This window comes from Erinaceus europaeus, chromosome 5 (genome assembly GCF_950295315.1).
Source record: "Erinaceus europaeus chromosome 5, mEriEur2.1, whole genome shotgun sequence".
NCBI classification, from domain to species: Eukaryota; Metazoa; Chordata; class Mammalia; order Eulipotyphla; family Erinaceidae; genus Erinaceus; species Erinaceus europaeus.
In genome coordinates this window covers 130,242,919-130,255,701 of record NC_080166.1, presented here as the reverse complement: position 1 = coordinate 130,255,701, position 12,783 = coordinate 130,242,919, and the positions used below count along the sequence as shown (strand labels likewise).

The following is a 12,783-nucleotide window of genomic DNA, read 5'->3' as shown; positions in this document are numbered from 1 at the left end:
ACCACGTGAGGGCATCTGCCCAAGTCATGCCCTCTGGGTCGCTAGCAGTAAGCTTGGCAGTGGAAGTATTTTTTAGAAAGATGATCGTGTTTTCAATTTCAGATATCTGAAATATGTGCGAGCATTCATTTTAGGATTCATGTTCCTGTTGTAGTTGGAGAAGATCTGTCCTTGGTGGTTGTCTAGGGGGTGGATTTCTGGTGGAGGAATCCCTGCTATGCCCGTGCTAGTGTTGAGGCCACCTGGCGTTTGGTCCTAGGCCCCTCAGTCCTTAGTAGAAGCAGTGTTATGATTAAGTCGCATGACATTCTGCTTGCATCCTCAGTTAAGTGTTCTGCCCACTGTGATTTCTGAAAACTCTCTTCATATGTTTAAAGCTCATTTGGTCGCTAGCATATGACTGTGTATAAAACTGTATGTCAGTCTCATGCAAATAGGGTAGTCCCTTGATTGCTAAGACATGGAAGCTTTCTAAGGTGCCATTCTGTTTGCTGTGTAAGTTATTTCCCAATGTTTTACTCCTAGAATGTTGTAGCTAATGCTTTTGTACACCATCTCTGCTCATGAGAGAGTTTCTTGCATAGACACTAGCAAAGAGAAGTTCCAAATCCAAATGGCTCTGTAGCCCATGGTGCAAGCTCGCACACTGCAGCTGTCCCAAGGCTTTGTTTCTGTGGTAGTTTTCTGAGAATCTTCCTATTTTGCTGACAGAAAAAAGGGGGGCATTCTAAAGTGTAAATTAAATAACTCAATTCTGTAGAATGCATTTAAAAGTGCATCTGCATTGAGGATATCCAATCTTACATTGCTTTGATTACATTTGACTTTTTATTGACCTATATATATATATAAAAATAAAATTGTTAAAAAACAAAGAAATTGTTTTCAACTGCAATCTGCAGAGCAACGTAGGAGAGTGTGACTATAAGTGAGAAAAAACAAAAAACAAAAACACCAGATCACAGTGAGTTGACCAGATGCCCACTGTGCTTTCATGGTACACTTGAAAGTAATTAAAAAACAAATTATTCATAAAGTTCACAGCAGAGAAAAGAAAGAATAGAGGGGACATTTCAGCTAAAGGGATATCTTTAAGCTTTGTATGAAAAACAAGAAAAAAGTAAGCTTCAGCAAAAAGAAAAATGTTCTATGGGAGGGAGGGCAGGCGTTAGAGAGAAGGCAGGTATTGGAGAGGGTGCAAAGTTAGAGACCATGCAAAGTAAGATGTGCAGCTATGGAGACACCGAAAGCTACTTCCTTGTAAAAGTGACCTTAAAAAAAACCTTAACGGGAGTCGGGCGGTAGCACAGCAGGTTAAGCACAGGTGGTACAAAACACAAGGACCAGCATAAGGATCCTGGTTCAAGCCCCCGGCTCCCCACCTGCAGGGAAGTCACTTCACAGGCGGTGAAGCAGGTCTGCAGGTGTCTGTCTTTCTCTCCCTATCTCTGTCTTCCCCTCCTCTCTCCATTTCTTTCTGTCTTATCCAACAATATGACATCTGCTGTGCAACTCAGGCATCAAAATTCGACATCCTCGAGGAAACACTCACGAAAGACATGTCTCTGATATCTGATGACTGTAAAAAATGGCGACTAATCCCTAGCACTGCAAAAACGGTATCATCTGTTTTCCATCTACACCATGCCTCGGCCTCGCATGAGCTTAATGTGCAGCTTGGCGATACGAGAATCCGGCATGAAGCCCAGCCAGTCTATCTTGGCGTTACTCTCGATCGCACCCTGTCATTTCACGAACATCTCATAAAAACTGCAGCAAAGGTGGGCGCGAGGAATCACATCATTGCAAGACTGGCCAGCTCCTCATGGGGCGCGAGCGCTTCCACACTACGATCATCATCTCTGGCATTATGCTATTCCACTGCAGAATACTGTGCCCCAGGATGGTTCCGTAGCCCCCATGTCCACTTGGTCGACTCCAAATTATATTCCTCCATAAGGATAATTTCTGGAACCATCCGTTCCACCCCGGTTCCATGGCTGCCAGTTCTTAGCAACATGGCCCCGCCAGATATTTGTCGGGATGCGGCATCATCTAAGTTCATTTCCCACGTCTACGCTCGACCGGACCTGCCAATATACGCGGATATCTTCGCCCACCCTGTCCAACGCTTGATGTCTCGTCACCCAATCTGGTCCCCCTACGCCTACACTGAACTTCTCTGTTCCAGACTCTTGGAAACAGAGCTGGCAGTCAGCTGAGGTAAAGAACAAACATCTCATCACAGACCCCTGCGAGCGTCAACCCGGCTTTGACCTAGCACGTTATGATCGGGCCCTCCTCAATCGCTATCGCACAGGCCATGGCCGGTGCGCCGCTATGTTCCATCGCTGGGGAGCCAGAGACAACCCAAACTGCCCCTGCGGCTACAGACAGACTATGACCCACATAGTCAACAACTGCCACCTCTCCAGATTCAAAGGAGGTCTCGAAACTTTACATCAGGCTCAACCTGACGCTGTGGACTGGCTACGGAAGAAGGGCAAACGCTAGAAGAAGAATCCAACAATATCAACATAAACAACAACAACAATAATAACTACAACAATGAAAAACAACAAGGGCAACAAATGGGAAAATAAATATAAATAAATAAATAAATAAAACCTTAACTTTCCTTGGTCTAGATCATATTAACCCAGCATTAAGTCTGGGTTAGAAGGAAAGAGGAGAAGCCCAGAGAACTGGACAGGATGATTGATATTAGGACAAAATGAGCTTCACAGAAGTATAGTTATGAATAAATGGAAGGGAAACGTGGCTATTAAGTGCACAAAATTTAAGTAGAGTAGATTCCTTGGCTCGGGAATCTGGATTTTTTTTTCCCCTGCAGTGTGATAGGTGGAGTTAAAAGGATAGACAAGGAATCCCAGGGATTATAGTAGTTAAACACCTGTGATGACCCTGGGACAGAAATCACACTGAATTTGCCAGTGGATGCTTTGAAATCCGCTGGACTAGAAGGTCCTTTTCCCACCAGTATGTTAATGTGTCATCATGAAAATTATAGTAAAGAGATTCAAGAGGCCTGTGAGAAAACATTTCCAACACATAACATCTTTTTTTTTTAATTTTTATTTATTTATTTATTTATTTTCCCTTTTGTTGCCCTTGTTGTCTTTTTTTTAATTGTTGTTGTAGTTATTATTGTTGTTGTTATTGATGTGGTTGTTATTGGATAGAACAGAGAGAAATGGAGAGAGGAGGGGAAGACAGAGGGGGGAGAGAAAGATAGACACCTGCAGACCTGCTTCACCACCTGTGAAGCGACTCCCCTGTAGGTGGGGAGCCGGGGGCTCCTTATGCTGGTCCTTGCGCTCTGTGTCATGTGTGCTTAACCCGCTGTGCTACCTACCGCCCAACTTCCTACACATAACATCTTTTTGTCAGTGTTAGAAACAGCTCCAGATGGGAGTCGGGCGGTAGCGCAGTGGGTTAAGCGCAGGTGGCGCAAAGCGCAAGGACCGGCGTAAGGATCTGGGTTCCAGCCCCCGGCTCCCCTGGGGGAGTCGCTTCACAGGCGGTGAAGCAGGTCTGCAGGTGTCTATCTTTCTCTCCCCCCTCTGTCTTCCCCTCCTCTCTCTGTTTCTCTCTGTCCTATCCAACAACGATGACAACAATAATAACTACAACAACAATGAAAAACGAGGACAACAAAAGGGAAAATAAATAAATAAATTTTTACAAAAAAAAAAAAAAAGAAAGAAACAGTTCCAGAGAGAGCTTTATATACAGTCTGGGAGCACAGAAAAGTCAGCACCGGAAACAATGTAAGACTCATGGCCACACTTGGTCACCTCACTGAGGAAGTGAGAATGAAGGGATTATAAAATGAGAAAGTGGCTTTAGTACATAAAAAGATGCTTATTACCTGCTAGGATGCTTGCATAGTAGTTTGACGTAGTATTGTTGACCTGTTAACACTGGCAAGGAATCAATGCATGAATGTGTCTACGTGAATTTTTAAAAGCATTGCATCACCTAAATACTGCTGACATCAACTGTGTGTGTGTGTGTGTGTGTGTGTGTGTGTGTGTGTGTGTGTGTGTGTGTAATTAGAAAAAAAAAGTTTAAGAGTAAATGAAGAGGCATGTGTCATCAATCCTTTCCCTTTTAACTGCATCACTAAAGGAATCGTGTTAAGTGAGATAAGCCAGAAAGAGAAGGATGATTATGGGATGATGTCACTCATAGATAGAACTGAAGAATCAAGAAGGAAACACAAAGGAAAAACTTGAGGGGCCGGGTGGTGGTGCACCTATTTAAGTGAACAAGGACCCAGGTTCGAGCCCCTGGACCCCACCTACACGGGGAAAACTTCATGAGTGGTGAAGCAGTGCTGCAGGTGTCTCTCTGTCTCTCTCCCTCTCTATCTCCCCTACCCCTCTTGATTTCTGGCTGTCTCTATTCAAAAAATAAATAAAGACAATAAAAAAGATTTAAAAACTTGAACAGATTTTGCCATATTACACCAAAGCAAAGGACTCTGGGAAAGGAGGGTGTGAGAGGTGACTGGAGGTGCTCTGGAGTCCTGGTACATGATGGGTAGAAAAGGACTTAAGTTGGGAGTGAAGGTGCTTTGCAGACACCTATCATGGGGAAATGAGAAACTGTACCTGTGCATCAACAACTGTACTGCAAACCATGAACCCCCAGTGAAATGATTTTTCAATGCATGGTTGGATGTCAGTCTACACCACATGTAAATATTATATGAATCTAGATAATGACAAATTAAAGAAGGTTGGCTGCATAATTGAGAAGTGGCAAAATTTAAGTGTACACGTGTTACTTGCAAATGCTGAGGCTCGTGACTCATGACAGTGAATCCAGTCAACACCCTTTATTTTATTTCCCTCTCCCTCCCTGTCTTCCTCTCCCTTCTCAATTTCTGTCTGTCCTACCAAAGAAAAATGGAAGAATAGCTGCCCGGAGCAGTGGATTCATAGTGCCAGAACCTGTTGTTTTTTGATGGGTTATGTTGTTTTCGCCGGGCTGGCTTCACAGGCGGGTAACAGACGACCAAGGACTCATGGTTGAGCTGTAGGCAGTATCTCTTTATTCATGCAGGACGCAGCACAATCTAAGACGAGCTAAGCTAAACTCAAAGTACAGTAAAACTCACAATGCTGTCTTTATATATACTTGCCAAGTAGGGTGGAAACAGGATGTGACATAGAGAGGGTGGAGAGAAAAGTGACTGGTGAAAATCAGAGTGTGACAAACAGGGGGCAGAGCAGGCGAGAATCCTATCACTGAACCACCAATGCCCTGGAGGGAGGGTGGAACTTGTTAACAGTGGTTATGTAAATAGAATGAAGTGGTTATGTAAATAGAATAGTGTTAAGCAGGGGGGATTTAAACCAAATGAAACAGAAGGGGTCTCATGCATACCAACAAGAACCAACCCCAGTGGTCAGCCTGGAGGCAAAAGAAAAAAGAAAAACAAAGACAAAACACCATTTCAGCCCATGGAACACTGAGCACCAGACTGGCAACTTTAAGCATGCAAGTCCTATGCTCTGTCGGCTGGGCTATTTCTCCAGTTGCTTCACACATTTTTCATAATAGTTTTCCATGTAGTGATTTAGCAGTGCTTTACAAAATTTTTATGAATGCCAGGGCTATGATCTCACACCCATATTGATGTGTTTATCACTCAGCATACCAGGCACAAAAAATCTTGTGCAACCTCCCCCATTACTACTATAATTCTCACATAGTCTAAGAGACTGTTTGGATAATGTTTTGTAAGTTGTTTGCTTTCTTTCTTTGTCTTTCACATATGAGTGAAACCACCCAGGAGTTGTCTCTCACCTCTCTTTTCAATTAGTAGCATCACCTCAAATTCCCTCCATTTTCCCCCAAAAGATACAATCACCTTATTCTTTTATCACTTTTGTCACTAGGATTAGCACAGAGCCTTGGTTACCTGCGTTACTCCGCCTCCAGGTGAAAGACGAGAGGGAGAGTGAGAGAGGACAGTAGCACCACTCAACTTCCCTCCTGTAGGTGGGGACTGGGGACATGAACCTGGATCATCTTTTTAACAGCAGATTAGTATTCCATTGAGCACATATCCCATAATTTTTTTTATCAGTGACTTAACAGGGTTTTACAAAACTTCAGGTGTAATCTCACACCCATACAAGGTGTCAGTCACCACACCCTCCACGAGAGTTCTGTGTCCTCATACCCCCCTCCACCCCAGTAACTGACACGGTTCTCACAAAGTCTGAGAATCCATCTTTTTCCCTTTCTCCCCAAGTTCATTTGCTTTAGTGCTGTCTCTCCCACACAGGAAAACTTCACCCTGCACTGGTCTTTCACCTGTTTGTGTAGTTGCCTGAGCATCATTGCCTCCAATTCCACCCATTTTGTTCCAAATAATAAGGCCATATCATTTTGATTACAAGGCAGCTTATTGAATTGATATCCCAAAACTTCTTTATCTGTCGTTAGGCACCAAGGTTGTTTCCATGTGTTTGGCTAATGCTTTTTTTAAAAAAAATTCATTTGTAATATATATGTAATATTCCACAGAGAAAAGTACTGATGTTCTAGCAGTTGTCCAGCAGCAACTGGACATCCGTTCCAGATGAACAGAGAGAGCGTTTTTAGCAGAGAGTTACAGGTACTGCATCCTGCTCTACCAGGCCGCCAGTCCATATAGACTTGAGTCTGGATTGTGATGTTCATGGCGGTGAGCATGGTGTTATATATACACTCCTCAGCTGGCAGCGTCTGACATATCTATCCAATCAGCAACTGGTTGCCTGTAACGGAATAACCTAGCCTCTCTGCCCTTAAGTAGCCTGCCATCTGCCTGGTGTGAGGAAAATCATTAAACATAACACCTTCTGCTCACCTAGAAAAAGCTCTCCAGAGAGGTGTATGGGAAAGAAAAAATGTTTGCTGCTGGATGCTCACTGGAACAGGCTGTGAGGGGTAGCAGAGACAACTGATTCCAGTGACTAGAGAGGCAGAGAAACCGCACCTATCTCTCCCTCTCTCTACCTCTCCTCCAAGTTCTCAGTGGCCGGGCAGTGGCATACCTGGTTGAGCGCCGATGTCACCATGCTCAAGTGTTGTTAAAATTTCGAACGGCTCGAGCTGGCTGGGTTGGCTTCGCGGTGGTGAACAGAGACGCAGAGACAACAGCTGGGCAGGGAAGCTGTATTTCTTTATTCAGGAACAACGATTCATAAACTAAGACAAACTAATCACCAAACAGAACTCTGCTGTCTCTTTGTGGCGGCACAAGCATTCTCTCTCTTACTCTTGAACTCAGGAACTCAGGAACCCTCCAACTCTGGCACTCTGGAACTCTCTCTTACTCTGTAACTCGGGAACTCAGGAACTCTCAGACTCAGGAACCCTCTCTCGGGGTTCCTCGGGGCGGGGCCAAGCAGGCCCGCGAAATTAACAGGACTGATGCAATTCTCTTGGCGGGGAAGAACTACCCAATGTAAAGCATACAACACTCAAGGACCTGGCTTTCAGCACCTGCTCCCTACTTACAGGGGAAAAGCTTCACAAACATTGTCTCTCTTTCTATCTCCCCTTTCCCTCTTGATTTTTCTCTGTCTCTACCCAATAATTTTTTTAAACAAAACACATATATAAAAAAAGAATTTAAAAAAAATCCACAATAGAAAAAAATACTAGACTGCATGGATAAATTTAATAAATATTGTTTCCCATAAGCTCACTTGCTGATTGGCACGGCCGTCTGCTATAGTGAATCACCTTTTCTCCAAAGCAAAACAGAGACTTCTAGCCTATGACAAGCAGCCAGCTTTATTTTTTTACAGCCTAGTACAGAGGACTAAGTCACTCCCCAGAGGAGATCTGGAATGGGAAAGTGCTGATGTTTCAACACCCAAAAGATCACCTCTAAGTCCTTAAGTAAAAACAGTCCTCATTATTGAACATGGGAAGCTAATTCTGTGCTTTAAAAGATGTATGTGTGTCTCAAAGGCACAGAGGAGGCATTTACAAGTCTTTTAAAGGGTTGGGATCTCTAAAGAGAAAAGAGAAGGGAGGGAAAGAGTCAGTCACCTTTTTTTCATCAGGGAACATTCTTTGTTGTTGTTGTTATTGTTGTTCATTGAGGAGTCATGTTTGCCTTGTCCTGGGGACATAGGAAACTGGCAAATTGAGGACACAGAGCATTGTCCACTCAGGGTCCAGCAAGGCTAACTATAAATATATGTGGGCCCTGGGTCAGGTGGGTAGGGTAAACTGTTAATTTTATTCATAGATTTTCTTCAAGATTGAGAGATGTTCTATGCCTTAATCCAGCCTTCTAGCCCTTTGCTCAACTCAGACACCATCTTCTCAGACAATATTTTTATCCAACTCCATGTTAGCTATCAAACTCAAGCAAAAACTACAAAAGTAATAGGCCCCGAGGAACATACCTAAAATAGACTTCTTCACTTCTTTACACACTAAGATCCCTATTCTTATCTGCTCTATTCCTACTTTATGGTTCCTGTTCATTCATCATTTTGTCCCACTTTATATCTTACTTCCTTTCAGCCACCAAGTTGAGGATGCTACTATGATTACATCCTGTCTTCCTTGGGCAGACAATCTCACCAGTGTATCCTGAAGTTTTACCTCTCCAGAGCCCTACCCCACTAGGAAAAGATAGTAACAGGCTGGGGGTATGAATCCCACCTACCAGTGTCCATGTCCACCAGAGAAGCAATTACAGAAGCCAGAACTTCCACCTTCTTCACCCCAAAAAGAATTTTGGTCCAGTGGGGCAGAAGTGATAGGAGGAAGATGTCCAGAGGGCTCTTAACCCCAATTCCATCAAGACCCAAAGAGAGAAGAGGGGAAAGGGAGGGACATTTGGGTGTAGTAATAGATGTGGGTATGACTTGGAAAGGAAAAGAAGATGGGCTCATGGGAAAAAAATGAGCAAACATATGAATACTTACAAGATAGTTGAAGAAATAATAGTTAACCCATATCTGCAGCTGGTGATACAGACTCTGGTGGTCAGAACTGTGGCAAGTTGTATCTGTTATCTTTTAGTTTGGTAAATCAATACTAAATCACTAAGAAAATTTTTTTTTAATCCATTAAAAGGCAAGGTTCTGGCACTAGTCCCAAACTATGCATGTCATCTGCAAATTTAACTCTATTTAGAGATAGTTATGTCTTGTGATACACTCATCAGACTTGACAAAAAACTGTTAACATCTACAAAATGATCTCCTTGGCACCTCGAAGCCATGATTGTATTTGCTTGTTGTAGTTTTCTGCTTAACTCTCTGATAGTAACAAGTGGGAGTGACTTGTTAAGAAGAAAATTGAAGAAGAATATTAATGAGGAATGTAAAAAAAAGTGATCAAATGAGTTCAGAGAGAATTCAAAATTGAAAAAGAATTAGAAATGAGCATATATGATAAAATTTTTATTTACTTATTCATGAAGAAGATAGGGAGAGAAAGAGAGAGGAGCGGGGGAAAGAAATAAACATCACTGTGGTACATGTGATGCTGGGAATCAAATTCAGGACCTCAGGCTTGAGAGTTCAATGCTTTATCCACTGCACCATCTCCTGGACCACGAGATGAACATATTTTGAAAAGAAAAATGTCTTTGCTCTGTTTTACCTTCATTCCTCACTCCAAACAAAGCATGTCTTTTTTATTTTCTTTTTTGACTTGGAAAATATACTGAAATACAGAGAACTGAGGAAGTTCTCTTTTTACAAAGTCAGGCATCCATTTCTAAAGGCTCTCCACCTAGTATTTCTCTTTTTTCTTCTTTCTGCCAGTACTTGGGTTCCTTCTTTACTACTGTAATGGAAGCTTTGTTCAGTAGGGTTGAAATGTTTGAGGGTGCAAGTTGTCTCTTGCGATGCCACAAGTCCTGAACAATTCCAGAGATACTGCCATGTATGTGTGTTAGCCACCATAAGTTGTGCAGGTAAGGAGGAGTCTGGGACAGTCTTGGTTAGGTGTTACCTAGTCCAGTGTCTCCTGAGGGTATAGTTATTGACTGGAGCTACTGTCATTGAAGAGCTTGATGGGAAGTGGGAAGACTTACTTCCAGGTTGGGTCAATCCCTTATCTATTACTGAAGGCCACCGTTCATCTCATAGACCTCTCTTGGGTTTCATGCCTTTAGGATGGACCAAGAGAGAGCCAGGTGCAAACCACAGTGTTCTCCATGACCTGTTAACCACAGGTCAGTTTCTGTAGTCAGTCAGCATATTCAACAGAAGGATGAACTTCATGAAGATAGAACGACACTGTAACCATCTTGAGATGAGCTCGCACCACGGGCATTTCTCCTGGCTGCTTATCTTTTGATCGGAGACTCCTGCAACCATATTCACACTTTGCTTGAGGCTTTGCTAGGGTTTCCTTAATATAAATAGCCTTCTTTTAAGCACTTGGCATAATAAGCTTGGCATCAGCCTTTTTGATTATTTTCTCTGAATATAATCTCAGGAGGTGGATTACTGAATTAATTGGGGAAAAAGACTTTTTCAAATATCTATTTTCAGTCAGTTTCATAGAACAAATTAGTATCCATTTCAATTAACGTGCATTTCGAACATATTTGCTGTAAATAACTTTAAATGCCTAGACAGTGTTTCACAACTCCATGTTTGTTTCTTCCTTGAATGCATCCCATATGTTATAAATTCTAGGGAGGTATTATATATATATATGCATATATACATATATATATGTATATATATATAAATATATATATTTATTATATGTAATATTTTGATGATTATATCATGTGGGTTTTTTCATTGTTATTTAACCATTTTACAGATCCTCCTGAGTTTGTTTGTTGCTGTTATTTTGGACAACTTAGAACTTGATGAAGATCTAAAGAAGCTTAAACAAGTAAGTAATGGATGGGGGAATTCCTTAAATTTGCATTTAAAAAAACAAAGTGCCCTGCAGGTGATAGTTAAGAAGTTTGAGCTTCAAAGCTGAAAACGTGAATGTTAATATATGAAGGTAGTCTACATCAGAAAAATAAAGCCTAAATTAAAAATGTTAATCTAGAGAGTCAGGCTGTAGTGCAGCAGGTTAAGCGCAGGTGGCGCAAAGCAGAAGGACTGGTGGAAGGATCCCAGTTCAAGCCCCCGGCTCCCCACCTGCAGGGGAGTTACTTCACAAGCAGTCAAGCAGGTCTGCAGGTATCTTTCTCTCCCCCTCTCTGTCTTCCCCTCCTCTCTCCATTTCTCTCTGTCCTATCCAATAACAATGACAACAATAATAACTACAACAATAAAACAACAAGGGCAACAAAAGGGAATCAATAAATAAAATAAATATTTTTTAAAAATGTTAAGGTAATACCAACAAAGGAAGCTGTGCTCTGTAATTTTTCCTACTGATTTTGACTACGAGTAAGATAGGTGTAGTGCATGTAATCAGCAGGTTTTAGAAACTGATCCATCTCCTGCCATTAAACGAAGGGTGATTGGAAATGAAATTAAAAAAAAAAACACTGAAGGCTAGTTTCCTATTTTGCATAATTATGTGTAACCCTTCTGATCCTCATGATAAAAGCGGTGAACACCAATTTGCCTGCTCTCCAGAACCTAAAAGAGAATTTAGTCTGGGTGCCCACAGGGATTATAAGAAGTGTAATAAACTAATTGACCAACTGTGTGCCAGTTACCTTATGAAAACATACCGGACGTTACAGCATTAATAACTGGACCCAATATCTGTGACTGTAGGAAGGTCATGTTAATTGACAGCAGACCAGTGATAGGCGTGGCCACCCATTCTCATAGCTGCTGTTACCTGGGCAACATGTGGCAGGCATATTTGGTTCTAACAAAGAGAGAGACTGCTGGAGAAACAGAGTTGAGGAGAAAGGAAAAACCTGGATACTGTTATTTTTTACTTTCCCTCTCCAACTTTGCAGAGATGATTGGAATATTAGCATAGCGAACAAAGACTCTGAAACAGATCCTATCTAGAAGTCTAGAAAGGTCATACACACTGAAAATCTTCAAATTAAATCCTGGTTGTCTTTTTTTCTTTTTTTTAATAAAGCAAACACAAAGCCTGCTGCAACTTTTTTTTTGGGGGGGTTGTCATTGAAGTATCTGAAAGTTGCTTTAAACTTTAAACATTCCAGCTGATTTCTCTTGTTTATCTCTAAGGCATAGGCTTTTTACTTAGGATAACCCATAGGGAGGAATATAGGTAATTGACATGGGGCGAGGGTAGATAGAGAGCATAATGTTTATGCAAAGAGATATTCATGACTCGGGTTCCAAAGTCCAATCTCCCACACCACCATAAGCCAGACCTAAGCAATACTCTGGTAGAAAATAATAATAATAATAATAATAATAACAGCAGACATAAAGTAGTGCTGTGAGCATATCAAAGGAGAATTCAAGATCTTTCCTGCAGTCTTGGGTAAAGAAGGCATCTGAGTAGAATGGAGATCATTTCCTTCCACTCTTTCTAATTTCTTTTTTTTTAATATTTTTTTTTATATTTATTTTTTCCCTTTTGTTGTCCTTATTTTATTGTTGTAGTTATTATTGCTGTCATTGTTGTTGGATAGGACAGAGAGAAATGGAGAGAGGAGGGGAAGACAGAGAGGGGGAAAGAAAGACAGACACCTGCAGACCTGCTTCACCGCCTGTGAAGGGACTCCCCTGCAGGTGGGGAGCCGGGGCTTGAACTGGGATCCGTATGCTGGTCCTTGCGCTTTGCGCCACCTGTGCTTAACCCCCTGTGCTACCA

General features: G+C 42.0%; 1 protein-coding gene across 1 annotated transcript in view; it reads left to right on the top strand.

Moving 5' to 3' along the window:
• NALCN (sodium leak channel, non-selective) overlaps positions 1–12,783 on the top strand; it is a 349,157-nt gene that overhangs the window by 222,209 nt on the left and 114,165 nt on the right. Inside the window, exon 15 of the mRNA XM_060191812.1 lies at positions 10,834–10,908. Coding sequence (XP_060047795.1) covers positions 10,834–10,908 — 75 coding nt within the window. The remainder of the gene's footprint in view (positions 1–10,833; positions 10,909–12,783) is intronic.